The 15,180-nt window shown below is 42.6% G+C and overlaps 1 protein-coding gene across 1 annotated transcript; it reads left to right on the plus strand.

Annotated features, from left to right (window-relative positions):
- Nucleotides 1-9,776: 9,776 nt before the first annotated feature.
- On the plus strand, nucleotides 9,777-14,892 carry ostm1 (osteoclastogenesis associated transmembrane protein 1). Its single transcript, XM_083688890.1, has 6 exons — nucleotides 9,777-10,210; nucleotides 10,719-10,833; nucleotides 11,718-11,815; nucleotides 12,167-12,277; nucleotides 12,757-12,922; nucleotides 13,452-14,892. The coding sequence occupies exons 1-6, from the start codon at nucleotides 9,809-9,811 to the stop codon at nucleotides 13,505-13,507; spliced, it is 948 nt and encodes a 315-aa protein (XP_083545016.1). The 5' UTR covers nucleotides 9,777-9,808; the 3' UTR covers nucleotides 13,508-14,892.
- The last annotated feature ends 288 nt before the right edge of the window (nucleotides 14,893-15,180 follow it).

Consider the following 15,180-nt stretch of genomic DNA (forward strand, 5'->3'; position numbering starts at 1 on the left):
GGAAGGACGCGGAGCTGTTTCTGTCTCTTTGCATGTGCCTTCGGAGTATCTGTGCTGCAGTGTTTCTACTGTACACAACAACAACAACAGTGGTCTGTCTGATGTAGTAGTAGAGTGTTATTTGCTAAAACTATACAACGCCCCATACAACTATACAACTATACAACGTGGAGAATGGTTATGGTCCAATGATGGTTACAATTGACTTATAACTCCAGACGCCTTTATCCAAAGCGACTTCCAACAAATACATTTGTTTAAGTCAGTGAATCATCTATCCATCAGTCATCATAAGATAAAGTCATCAATGCTCAGACCAGGGGCCGTAGGCAGTCACAATGCTAGAAGAAGTTTTTTTTTTTTTTATATATATATATATATATATTAACAGAGAGAAACTCCATATTGAAATAGGGATTGAAATGGACGATAGCATTGTGAAAGGCACTGTTTTTTCATTTTGTTTATTTGATTTTATTCTTAAAAAGCATGACATGTAAATATGTTGTTGTATGTATCTGGAAAACACTAGGGCAAGCCGCACGCACGCACGCACACTCTGTGTCTAAATACCATCGCTACCATTCCTGTCTGTGAGCGCCACCAGCCTATAGCTGTCTGTGTTAACGTTTCTGGTCGCGGTTGTCCGAGAAATTAGCAGAACAATGCTTGTCATTAGGTTCAGCCACAACAACGGTCGCGGCCGTGTCCCTGGGTTCACCTGCAGTCACCGTCCGCAGGGTCGCTCTGAGCTCCCACCGCTCAGCTGTAGCGGTTGTGGTCCTCAAATGGTTTAGACCGCAACGGTCGTGTGCACAGATCACCGTGGACGCATCGGAGATCAGGCCTGGTGGAGCAGACCAGGTCAAACTATTATCGTTGGGGGGGGGGGGGGGGGGTCACGGTTCCCCCTGTCATTAACCCCCTTCAGTCAGCCTGCAGCATTGGAACTGTCACCAGGGGCCCTCACAATCACTTAGTGTGTCTTAATACAGAGTAGACCAGACGTCTGTGGTCTGGGGGTCTAGAGACACCACCGTTACTTTACTACTGTTGTTGTCGCGTCCGACAGCGTTTAACGTCACTGGGATGTCACCACCGGATGCCTGGCGACTGCCAATCCATAGCTCAGGAGAGATGGAAATAGAACAGCGATGCTTCTGATGCATAGGTTCTAAATTGCAAGTCCTTGTATGAAGTGACGATATTTGATTAATGGACTTGAAGATGAAGATGAAGATGATGATGATGATGATGATGAGGATGATGAGGATGATATGCATTTACAGACTGCAGCTTTGTAATGTCATGTACTTGATTGACTCATTGATTGGCCAACGGTGTGTAAAAAAAAACGCTCCTCACAAGAATTCCGAACATTTTATTTCGACAGCACAAAAGAGTGAGGACAGTCTCATTCATGTCCAAATTCCTCTGTGGCACAGTGAAGGCTCTTTGGCAGAGTTTGGAATTTTATGACGCAGTGCCATTTTGAAGTATTGTTATTCTTTCTTCACCCCCCCCCCCCCCCCCCCAACTCCATCTCAATTTCCATAACTGTGGGTGTAACTACACAAATAATATGCAAATGATGCAGATTATATAACAAACAAACAAAACAAAAACCAGTTATAGATCTCACAAGTGAACCACAATTGTATCTAATATACAAAACAATACAAGTGGGTAACAAAGCATGTTCAATCTGTGTCTTTTCAGTTGATTCTGGCATGAGTGTGTACAGGCTTCCTTGTCTGTGGGAAGATAACACCGCGGTCGTTCTGTGAGGAAGCTTCATTTCGTCTGGCTGGGGGGGGGGAACAGGACGGGTCAGAACTGATAGGGAGGCTACTTCTATTGTTCATCACAAAAAGAAAAAAAAACACACAGTAGTTGTTGTTGTTGTTGTTGTTGTTGTTGTTGTTGTTGTTGTTGTTGACTGGCTTGTTGTTAGGCACTGTCATGTTGATTGAATTTATTAACGTGCGTAGTCTTTTATTTTTTCCACTCCTGGGACAGAGAGATATGGGTGGGGTGGGGCAAAGGATGGGGGCAGCCTTTAGAAAACTCCAAACAATAATGCCGGCAAAGAAGCACTTTCTTCTTCTTTTCTTTTTTTTTTTTCTTTTTTTATATACGTTCACCTCTTTTTTTTTCTTTTTTTTTTTCCTTCTCCTAATCATGCAACCCCACCACCCAGTGGAGCAATGTCTTTCCCATCCTTAAATTCCCTCAAAGTTTCAGATGCAAACAATACACAGATGCTGTCCTTTAGCCCTTTACCCCCCCCCCCCCCCCCCAACCCAGAACTATCATTCATAACCTTTTCTGTGAAGCTCTAAGAGAAAGGGGTGGGGTGGGGGGGTGGAAGAGGGTGGAGGGTGGAGGGGGTGGAGGGGAGGGGAGGGGAGGGGAGGGGAGTAGAGGGGAGCGGAGAGCAACATGGCAGCTTATTTAGAAGACTTCCTTTATTGGAACATGTGCAGGCAGTTCACTCACAAAGGACTTAAATAGGATATTTTCTGTTCCCTATAGTTTCTTTCCCCTTTTAAGTGCCGAGGCAGAAAAAAAAAAGTACGTTTCCAACTCCCTCCTCAATGGGAGCTCTTCACTCTCAGGTTGCTGGGACCTGAGTGACCTACGAAAGTTAATTAGGAGGTTAACAAAGAGCGAGCCAGAGCAGAATGCCTCGCCTCTCCTCCAGCCAACGATGTCATCCATTAATTAGGAAAATCTTTAAGGTGGCCTTATTGAATTTACAGAAAGCCCCGCGGTTGGCGGGCAACAGTTTTTTGATCAAGCCCTTCCTCAAACAATGCCTTTTCTGGGGGTTAAAAAAGAAGAAGAAGAAGGAGAAGAAGAAGAAGGGAGGGGATTGGTGGTTGGAGGAGAGAGAGAGAGGGAGGAAGAAAAAAAAAAAAAAGGGGAGAAAAAGAAACGTATGGGTTTCCAGTGCGGTACAGTTTAATGGGGGGAGCCGCCGATTGTGACAGCTAAGATTCACATGGGTATGGGGGACATAGTTTTGGGATGATGTCATGGCAAAGGCAACCTGGGGGCTTGGGAAGAGGGAGTGGAGGGGGAGGGCAGGGGTGTGTGTGTGGGGGGGGGGGCACCATGCTGAAGCCACAGGGGCCACTCAAAGTTAACATCGCTGCCTGCATCTGGGCCAAGTCCTTTTCTTCTGAGCTGGGAGAGGCTTTCCTGAGCATACACCCCCTCCACCACCACCAGCCCTCCCAAACCCCTGTATAGAAATTAGAGCCCCACTTTGGGGCTAACTCCTAGCTAACTAGCTAACTAAATAGATAACTAACTAACTGCCTTTGAACTTTTCCCGATGGCCCACCACGATTGATTAACCAGCCTGGAAAATAATTCACTGGGTTATTCTCAAACATTTGGCTATTTTTACATGATATTGTACATTTATTGACATGTAACTGCACTATAAAATATAATGTTGCCTTTCAGTTATTTCAAATCATGTTCTAATGTCAACTCAACAACAACACAATGAAATTGCTAAATAAAAAGTTTTGTTTGCTCTTGTGTTTAACATGGAGTGTTTAACATGGAGCCTAAAAGAGTCCAACATATAAAAATATACATATATATATTCTTGGTACATATATATATATATATACTTATGTATATGTTCTTGATTTACTGAGCAATTGACTTGACTTTGAGTTTTGAGCTGATTCAATGCGTTATCTGATTCAAAGTGAGTCAGCCCAACTTACTTTATGAAGTTGAATAGACTTATTTTACTATCCTAAATTGATTCAAATGAACCCAAAATGATAAGGCAGCCAGGTAACTGTTTTTTTCAAGTTGAAACAACTTGGATTTTTTTACAGTCTGGAAACTGAGGCCGGGATTCAATCTATTCAATATAGCAGGTTTCCACAGTAACTGCAAAATATTATTATTCTTGTGGAGAGAGAAAGCATGTTCAATTTAAAATGCAGTTAACATGGTTTGAGATTTACACCATGACTGTTGTTTGATTGAGGAATCTATTAAAATCATCATTGCTGCCCAAGAAGAATGTTTTTCTGTTCTTCTGGAAACCGGCTATTTGTAATAGATTGAATACTGACCTTAGTGTATAGATGTATTTCCTGATAGGGCTGCTGATTGAGGATTGAATCATTGAGCATGAATTTTAGGGGCTTTAAATGTGTGAGGTTAAAATGTGAAATGGAAAAATCACTATTGAGTTATTATGTATGGCCAAAGGGAGGTTTGCTGGCTTTGCAGCGTAAATGGCAATCTATTCAATGTCAGTAGGTCAGAATTTACATTCATGCAGTTGAATTTAATATTGTTTTATTGCACAGTGTTATTTTTGTTGAGGGCATGAATCCAAACAAGAAATGTAGCTTATTTATCATATCCTGCACCTGTTGCACATTTGGAACTTTATTTTTTAATTTATTCTCCCTTTTATATGCAATAAAAATGTCTTCACTTGGCAAATACTGTTATTCAAACTAATGTTACCCAATACTGTTATTTAATCCAAATACTGTGATTCAGATGCAAATTTAATTTGGACTAACTATCTGTTGTGGGTTGTAGGTAGCAGAAGCATTTAGGGCCCAGGGGTAAAGAGTCTATTTCTAGAAATGCAGTGCTTGCCGTGCTTTCAATATCGGATGTGCAGTTTATTAGGAGCCACATAGTGAAACACAGCTACCCAAGGCAGAGAACAACAGGCTGAGATGGTGACAAAGACGATGATGAAGATGGCCATTGCATGTGCATTGTTTTATAAGCCTGAAGATAAGATAGAAAGAAAGATAGAGAGAGGGAGAGGGAGAGAGAGAGAGAGAGAGACCCCTAAGGTAGTCCACACAGCCCATGCTTAGTCTCTTGGGGGTCGGACTGACATGAACCCCTTACCCCACCCCCTCCCGCGGACTAATCGGAGGGGAGGATCTATGTGTTTTGTTGCTTGTCAAAAACAATCACTCCTCGGGCCATTACATTTAAAGCACGTCGTGCTTTAATTGGTGTAACGCACATGCGCTGAGAGGAGGGGAGGCGGCCCACAAAGACCACGGAGTGAATGAGAAGCGACTCTCACAAAACTCTTCAGAGAGAAAAAAAAGTTCAGAGTTAGCCACTAACAAGGTACTGCCATATTGCTCCGGTCAAAAACCCTTATACACCATGTTTAGACGTGCTGTATCATTGAACCAGCCGTGCGTAAAAAAAACACTGGTGAAAAACAAAAATAAGAATTTATGCCAGCCAAGACCTAACTTTGAAAGTTTTTTCCTGACTGGTTTTGAGAAGGCTGTGGTCAGTTTCTAGGCCTAGGGTTATACGTTATAGGCAATCTACAAATACTTTTTGCATAAGGAGTGAAGGAAATTCTAATCAGTGAACATAACTGACAGAGTAGGCCAATGTTTGAGCGGAACAGCAACTTTATTCCGAGTGCGCCTCCCCTCCCACCCGGTTACTTTTCTCTCTCTCCCTCTCTCGCCCGCCCACCCGCCCCCATGTTCTGTTTGGGCACTGGAGGTTGTCAGCCGGGGTTTATGTCCAGTTCACTGGAGCTGAAAGAAGTCAGCTTCGTGTCTTGTTATGAAACAAGACGTCTCTGCCTCCCAGTTCGCGGGAGCGACGAGAAGTGGTCGCGGCGAGCTGGGAGAGCGAATGGATGGAAGGCTATCCCTAGAGGCGACCAGCAGTGAGGAAGTCAAAGCGGCTTTTGTGTCGCTTCTGCTGGCTGCGTGTTTGTTAATTATCCTGTCTGTGTGCGCAGACTTGGGCTCCAAGAGTGATCCAACCAACCAGTCGACGGAAGAGCGCACAACACTCCGTCAACAAAGATTAACTTCTCTCAGAGCCACCGAGATGCCTGATTGGGGAAGACACTGCAATACAAAACCCTCTCTTGTGTGAACTATAACTGCTATCCAATGGGAAAATAACTCTCAAGTCAAACCACGTTTTCCTCCCATTTTACGCGCAAGCAATGAGGGATTACACCTGTTGTCTGTTGATCATTGGCCCAAACAATCCAATTTGCCCATGATGATGATGGTGATGGTGATGATGATGATGGTGATGAAGAAGACATTATTAATTATCATTGGTGTCTGAAGTAGTCACTGTTCTAAATTCTCTGTTAAAGCCTTTATCTGGCCTATAGAGTCTTTAAAAGTAAAAGGACCACTTTTTGCCCCAACCCTCCCACAACCATTTTTAATCGGTTTGGCACAATCTATTCTAACTTTAGAAATAGTCAGTGAAAACAATTAATCTGTTGGCAGTTAAGTCCCTGCAGTCTTGGGAAGCAGTTTGGGAGCGTCCTTTTTTTCTCTAGAAAGTGAAAGTGCGTTTCAGCTCTCTGAACGCCTTCATTGAGCTCCGACTTGATGGTTCTCTCTCCGGCTCAGATCACTTCTTTTGAGCGCCGAATAGCGCCGAATAGCCTCGCCTTGATCCACATCAATTGTCATCCCGGGTTTTGGGCCACTTTGGCCGCCAGTAGTGGGCGAAGTCAGGGCTAATCCCTGGAAAGGGAATCACGGGGGAAGAGAAAAGCAACAATAACCAAGTCAAGCGTAAAAAATGAAAGCGAAATCTCTATTATTACTCCCTGCAATTCCCAGCGATGTAGTGAAATTCAGGCTAGTTTGTGATTCGAGTCAGATGCCCAGGGAAGAATATAGGGTCGCGGTGGGTTGGTAGACTCACACGACGAATTGAGGGCAATATTTCTGTGAAAGGGGCCCTCGCATTTGCAAACCCCCCCCTCACATCCCGACATAACCATTTAATGCAGACTGACTTTATGTTGTATAGAGAGCGAAAAACAAGAAAAGAGGCACAGTTTTCCAATGAAAGAATGAGGTTTTGGCGGATTAGGGACGGCCCGAAGGATGAAGAATAACTTCTGCATAACTTTACAGCTATTTTCTCCCCCTCGCCTGCAAGAGCCAAGTTTAGGCTACGGCTAAACCGGTTTAAGTTAACCCTTTAAGGCATCCAGTTTCTCAGAATTTCATAAAGCCAAACAAAGTAACAAATTCAACAAAAGGTTAAACATTCGTTTTTGACGCATTTATTTTTCATTTGAATCGGATCAAACTGAAATAAATTAGCTCTTCAGACATTGCTTTAAATGCACAAGCTATAATATTTCCTGTATGCTGTTCAATGACCAATTACATTATTTAGAAATAGGAAAGGGCCATTTGGGGTTCAAAACATTAGCTTCAACATGTGTTTATCATATGGATAGCACTGTCTTGACATCCATAGTTCCGACTAAAGCCAGACTGACTAAAGCCAGTCAGACTACCAAATAAAGTAGTGGGCTGCTATGTTAAAATTAATGACTCGACATATAAGTAGGTATTATTATTGGTATAGCATATAGGCCATACAGGCATGTGGATTACACAAACGTGTTCTGAAAGATAGGCCTAATTTTAAAATGATTTAGATTAAAAAAAAAAAAAAAAGTTATGGATGCTCCACAGGTCTACTCCTACATTGAAAACTAAACAATTCATCTATTTTAATCGAAAAAGAATGAAAAGTTGATTTAAATAGATCGAATTTCCAATGATGTGGGCCTGTCCTCTAACACTTGCACTGTGCATTCTCTTCCTTTCAGGCTGAGCAAGTTAAAAAGGCCTACATCAAATTCTAGCCTCTAAATTCGAGAATAAGATTACATTGACAGTCTCTCATTTTCTGGCCTGATAATAATTTGTATCGAATGTAGTCTACTGAATAACGAGGCGGTTCTCCGGTTGAGTCTCGTGCCTCATCACCTTACTGAAGAGCCCTCGAGGCGATGGGAGACACTCTGCGAGCCTAATTAGTGATTTTTGTTCTCGTGGAGCCGGGTTTGGTTGCCTATCTATCACACGCTAATGAACCCCTTCAGTCAGTTTCATCGCTTCCTTTTCGCCGTGAAATTAACGGACAGTCATCTCAAATAGCCTAATTATTTTCCGATTTTAGCTGAATGAATATGCCAATCAATAATGGAAAATCAATCAATCAATCAATAATGCAATGAATGCCTTATGGAACAAACAGGGTATTATTATTATTACATTTTTAATTTAATTTTTATTAAGGCCTATATCTTCTATAATCAAATAATGGTTTCCTAGCACGTCCACTGATATGGCCTACATATATGCTTATAAAGTATACATTTGATGATTCAAAAAGTTGTGATATTATTATCTAGCCTAAGCCTACATAATCTATTCAATAGGCCTGCTCTTTCATCAGAAACAAAAATGAAAACATCACAAAAGGTCATGAGAAACATCTGAACAATTAAGTGAACACTGGACGAAAAATAATGATAGAGTTTCTAATGAGCAGACGGTGGTACAGCTTTGAGTGGTGCACCAGAGGCCAGAATCCATTTAAAAACTGCATATTTACCGCCAGACTTCTGAGCATGCATTAGAATAGGCCCTAATGCCACGCATTCTCTCCCCGTTATTTTCATTAGGCTCTGATGACTGTGGAATTGCTGCGGACTGCAAGTTATCAAGAGCCACTAATTTCGCATTAAAGACCATTGACTGCAGTGGCTTGATTCGAGGGTTTTTGACAATTATCACAATCAGAATTTGAGCCCAGATCATTTACCTTGACTTCGTGATTATTTGCGCCGAGCCACGCGCACATTTAAAAATTGCATGGTGTCAAAACCGCGCGGCGGTAAATAATGAGGAGGCGAGTGACGAGGGATCAGAAGGTGATATCTCCATATTGCGCTCTCCAACACACTCATATTCACACACTCACTAATTATCTGTCCCCCCATGTCTCTCTCTCTCTATCTCTCTCTCTCTCCCACACACACACAAACACAGGCACACACACACACATACACACACACACACACACACACACACACACACACACACACATACAACCTTTGTGCTATTAATCAGGTTTATTTGTACTCTTCCCTCAAACTATCCACATGTGCGTGTGTGTGTGTGTGTGTGTGTGTGTGTGTTTGTGTGTGTGTGTGTGTGTGTGTGTGTGTGTGTGTGTGTGTGGGAGGATGATCACTGACCTCTCTGTTTGCCTCGGTCTCCAAATCGTCACGCCAAGTTGACCTTGACACAGCAGGGAAATTCACCTGGAGAGAGGAAGAGATTTACAGTACATCACGTGGTCCAAAAGTCGCCATAAAGCTACTGTGTTAATAGATAGTGTGTAATCATGTGGTATATTACATCCAGGTCCAATTTTCCAAATTTTACAGAACAACCACAACTGAGACTGAGGCCTAGTGTTTATTACATTTAAAACAACAATTTAAAACGACTCATGGTTTGTAAAATAAATATAAACAATTGATTTACGCTTCACTTACGCACCAACAAGTCATTTTGCTATGAGTTGAATGGAAAGTCTATAGACGTAGGCCCTTTTGCCATCAAGCTGAACCTATGGTGTTGTAATGGGTTCTTTGTTTTTGCCCTCTATTTCAGTCGCATCATTTTGCCATTAGACAGACATCTTGAGCTTTCTGTTGATATATAATACTCATAATTGGCCCACGATGTCACTTACGCGCCAAGTCCTCGAAATATGACCTCGGTTTAGCGATCAGTTCAACTTTCCCAACCCAACATGTTTGAAAAAGCACTCCTATCAGCCGATCCTGAGTCAGCACATTAGTGCACTCTTTCGGCGCAGTTCTCTCGAGATCCTGGGTCTACTTATCACATGACCACGGCAGAGCGAACCAGGAAGTGGTGGACTGTTATTAAATGAAGTGAGGGACGGCAAGGAGATGCTTCAAACTCTGCCTTGTTCCAACATGTCTTTCTCCTGGATGGGCGCGTTTTTGATATCGTTCTTATTTCACGGCAGTTTACGCGCGTCTGCCGTCGGAGAAAACACGATCATTCCGGAGCTGAACGGAGACGGTGGCTTGAAGCGGTCAGATGTGCCCGAGTCGGCCGTGTTTCAGCCGAGTCTCGGTTCCTATTTCTCCCTCAACCTGTTGTCAGCTTTTCCAGAAGACCTGGAGATCAGCGATTATTGCTTTCAACTACTGCACATCTTTGGACAGCGATATGTAACCCATGCGAATTGTTTGGTGTCCTCGGCGCGTCCTCTCAGTGTGTGCAGAAATTGTTATGGCAGCTACGGCGACCTCTACGAAATCTACACAAACATTTCAAGCGACCAGGTAAAAAGCCATATTCAAACGTTTTTATTTCGTATTTTTCTTGTCCCCACTATTGAACATTATAATGCGTTATTGTTCTTCCCCTGCATACGCACGTTATGTACTCTTATTTGGCCAGTGTCATATGCGTCATGTCTCGTGACAGTTAACCTACTAGTCAGGCTGGACACAATTTGGGGAAATCGGAGATCACAAGACCTGCTACCAACTGGCCAGAATAAAATGAATGGAAAGTCAGTGACAAATACACGTCTCTGGTGATCAAGGCACAAAAAAACCCTGGTGTGGCCAAAATGAGAACAAGAGCACTGTTTTGCCTGTGCATAGGTTTACCTGTTGCTGTATATATTGTTGATATATATAGCAACAGGTTGCAGAACCTAAACTCATGCTCAGTGTAATAATGCATGAACATCTGGCTAGGTTTTTGCACGTGAATGAATAGCTAGCCAGTTACTAATATGGACCTTAAACACTGTTTCAAACTCTGCCGGTTGTCTGATTCCAGATGGGCCCAGGGAACATGAGCTGCAGGGACAGCCTCCTACGCTCTGATCGGCTGATGCTGGTGTACCTGCTCTTTAGCAACCTGAATGGCATTTGGAAAAATTCAAATTGCGACAGTAAGTGTGCTGACTGTGACTCATAAACATGTTCTATTTGATTTGTCCCAATATTCTCATGCTGTAGAGGCTCCATAAGCTGTAAAATAAATGCTAAGTGGTATGCTTGGGACATCACTTATTTAAAACTAAGGGTTAAAGGTCCAGGGCATTAGTTTGTTAGAAATCTGCCACCGAGGTGACATTCAGTTACTTTTCAAAACAACGCCATGGTCCCTGACCCCCTATGCACGTCCTACTAACTTTAATCTGTGTACAGCTAGCAAATGAGAATGAAGAGCAGCAAATGCTCATTCACAGTCTTACACAACGATAATGTTATTATTAACGTTTAATTGTTTTATCTGTAAAACATGTTGGTTTGGGGGCCGACATCCTAGGAGATGCTGAGGTTGAAGCTGTTTGACAAGCTGGTCGCTTTCTTGCAGTGTCCAACATTGCTGTTCCGATTCCGCACACGTGCAGGATTTGAAGAGACAGCCAAGGCCACTCCCCCCTAGTTGCCCCTGGCCAATTGTATACAAACCTGTGTCGCCCCGAGACACTTGACTTTAGAAAGCACTTTTCGAGACCAAAACGGTGTTCATCAATGAAATATTTATTTCAAGGGATCTCATTCCATGATTGCTATCGATTTAACATATTTAATTAGAATCATTAGAAAGCTTAAATGTTACATCCTGCACCTTTAAGGTTAGAGTTAGGCAGTGGTGAAAAAAGTAGCCTTCCCGAAAGTCATACTTAAGTAAAAGTATAGTTACCCTTAAAAATAAAATGCAAAAAGAAAAAGTGAAAGTCATCCATTCAAATTCTACTTGAGTAAAAGTAAAACAAACGTCTGATTGAACAATTTCTGACTGATTTGTGATCTTCCCTTCTCCAAGGCTGTGTAACCAAGGGACTCCACAGCCTGACCAATGACACCCTTTACTTCATGGCTACTCTCAATGAATCCCTCAGCTGCTTCGAGAGATATCAACAGGTGGGTCTAATGAAAAAACATGTCACTGAAGGAGAGGCTCAAGGCTCAGCCAAACAGTCATGATAAATGTAGACTCGGTGAGTGCTTGGCTGGTAACCAAATCTGTCTGGACACCTGCGAGTGAGGCGGGATTCAGCAGCCCCCATATTCATATTCATACAGTATTCGTTAATGTTAATCTGTTACCTTCATTTAAATGCATATGGATGCCTTTGAGGATAACAGTAGTATGTCCTGTATGAATCTTGCCAGCGATACCGTTCTTAAATACTGTAAAAATTGTACAAATTCTATAGACAAGTAAGTGTATTATTGGTCCCCTTTTTTAATATGTATTTATTTATTCATTAGCATAACCATTCAGAGCTGTGTAAGGAATGCAAGGCCCCCTACAGAGGTCTGAATGAGCTGTACAGCCGGATGGAGACGAACCACACCCTGTGTATCGACATCGAGGATGGGGTATGCATTTCAGGAGTGTTTAATTAAGGAACCATTTTGTGCTAGTTTTGCTGTCTATGCAGAATAGCCCGAGCAATTTATCACAGAAGACCGTCGTGTTATTTGGAATTGAGCTTTGAGTGTTTTTCGGAGAAGAAAAGCGTGTGGAAGACAAGAGGGGAGACGAGGAATCAAGTTTTTAATAATGAAGTGAGACCACTCCAAGATTGGGAGATAAAAAAATGGCACCCTCTGGAGGGCTACAAGAGAAGGTGATAGGATCCGAGAGAGCTACACGGAACTGAAGAAGTGAAGTCTTCTACTCTGTGGATGTGAGAGAGAAGCCTGAAGGCTAATGATAGAGCTAGACACACTCACAGACCAGTGTGGTTGTTAGAGAGACTTTGTCCTCCATTGTCGTTATTTAAGAGTTCCTGTGTTGTCTGTCTGTGTGTGTGTGTGTGTGGGGGGGGGGGGGGGGGGGGCTTGCCTGGTTTCAGATGAATATGACCCGTAGACTGTGGAGCAAGAACTTCAATTGTTCCTTCCCGCGGGAGGAGACGGTGCCTGTCATCGCCGTGTCCAGCTTCATGCTCTTTCTGCCCATCATCTTCTACTTGAGCAGCTTCCTTCACTCTGAACAAAAGAAACGCAAGCTCATACACCGTGAGTAACCAGCTTAATTCTCCCATTGTTGCGGGGTAGAGATTTTTTGACGAGGAGGAGGAGGAGGAGGAGGAGGAGGAGGAGAGAGAGAGGGAGGATAGACAGACTGGGGTATCGGGTAAGGCATCTGGGGTGTCGCAGGTTGTGCTAGTGAAGTAGGTAAGGGTTGTCTCCTGCAGACTCCTGGTTTATATAGATTAATTGTCATTGTGGGGGGGGGGGCCTTCACAGGGTGGCCTAAAGGAGAGTGTCAGAGAGTTCTCTTCAGGGTTGTAGACGGGAGGTTCTGTGGGGGTGGCAAGGTTTTTTTCTGGGGTGTCCTTGTTATTGATTGGTTAGGGACGACTGATGGTCCTGGGAAGTCGGAGTTGCTTTCCGTTTGTTAATTTTCAGACAGACATGATTGTTCTGAAGCAACCCTACGTAGGTTGTCTGTATCATTATTGTTCATTTCTGTGTCGAGCGTCTGGGGGTGGCCTGAAATGGCGGACAGAGATCATGGCTAACACGATGACTTCTCTTTCTCCAGCCAAGAGAGCCAAGTCCAACAACAGCCTCATGAACATCCAGGACAAGTTCAGCTGAGCCAAGGGAGGGATGAGGAAGAAATGGAAGAGGATGAGGATGAGGAAAGCACTGCATTGTCCTCGCTCCTCCTGTACCTCGGTGTGTTCCGAACCTCTCCTTAATGCAGTCAAACCTCTACGGCAGTTGTCAATCAACCATCTGTACAATGGCAGAAGGTTCAAAGGGGCGCCCCTTATAGGTTGAATTGTATGGAGGACGATGCCAACCGTCAGTATTGAGTGTTTTTGTTTTTGTTTTTTCTTCCAAGACATTAGTACAAAGTAAAAAAAAAAAAAAAGACTATTTTTAACTGAAGATGAAATACAATTGCACTGTTTTTCCCACCTTTGAACACCCCGCCCACCCCCCCCCCCCCCACTTTGTTGCACCTTATAACACAAGATACACGACATGTTTGAGTGGGGATGGCCTCTGATAGCATAACAATATGGGTCTGAAGTATCTTTTTGTATTATTTAGATATGCCTGGGTGGAGAAATGGGTTTTAGTGTGTGTGATGTCTGCTGTAAAGCTGCGGACAGAAGGTACTTGATGTCCATTAGTAGTGACATGTAAATGGGGGTGATAGCTGAGGGAGGAAAAATGGGAGTAAAATGTATATAAAAATAGAAAGAGAGAGCACTCCAGAATATCACAGAACAGAACCTCAAGCAAGCCTTATCTCTCAAGCTTATATGTGTGTTTTTTTCTTTTCAGGCAGACTTGTTCTGTCCTTTTATAATGGCTATTACCAACCGGACGAGCTCCGATAGCTCTGTCCACTTAATGTGTTTTTGATGTAATCGATAATAAATGTGAAAATTCTTTGTGTGAAAAGATGCGACATTCGAAATGTGTTGTTATTTGTTTGAAATCCGTTTCATTTCCTCATAGAAATGGGTGCCATTTTGCTGAAATATTAATTAAGTCATTCAACTGGAACAAGTTATCAAATGTTGGTCAAGACCTTCAGCGGCTTTGGGTTTAAGCGCTTTCTTAGCTATTGTCTGATTTGACTGTTAGTAAAATGTATTGTATTACCATGCTGATAATGCTGCCCTGAAGTAGTTCAAGCATATATATATATTTTGATATGTCAAACTGTTATCTGAAGATACCCTGAAGGTAATTATTTATAATAGTTGTTTGTAATATATCGCTTTTGTGCTATAGCACTTATGCAATATGGCACTGCCCTCAAAATACTTGTGCACTTTCTGTGGTATTAATTCATCTAAGCTTGTATGACCATGTCTGTTATGCGTTTTCTGTTTTTATTAAGCCTTATTCGTTTATAATTATCCAGCCTGAATATCAGGCCCGATTTATTCAAATGATTGTATTGTATTTACTCCTTTTCAATAATGGACATTTCTGGAACAAAAAAACCCCTGACTGAGCAATTATGTATGCGCTGTTGCATGTTGATCTGCTTTTTCAGTAGGCCTGTTTTGTGTTCTGGTTAAAATGCTATTGTCACAGTAAGGGCCCTTGTTTTCGGGTTGCAACGGGACCGGTTTTCTTCCGTCATTAGGAGCTAATCTAAATATGGGATAAAGATACTTGGCCGAATAATCACAGCAACACATCCGTTTAAACTCCCTTGGCTTTTTGGTCTTCTGGAAAGCAGCCACCACTGCCTATCACACTGGGGTCTAATAGCATTACCGTTTAGACCCTGATATGCCGAA

The sequence above is a fragment of the Argentina silus genome, assembly GCF_951799395.1.
Source record: "Argentina silus genome assembly, chromosome: 17".
NCBI lineage: Eukaryota > Metazoa > Chordata > Actinopteri > Argentiniformes > Argentinidae > Argentina > Argentina silus.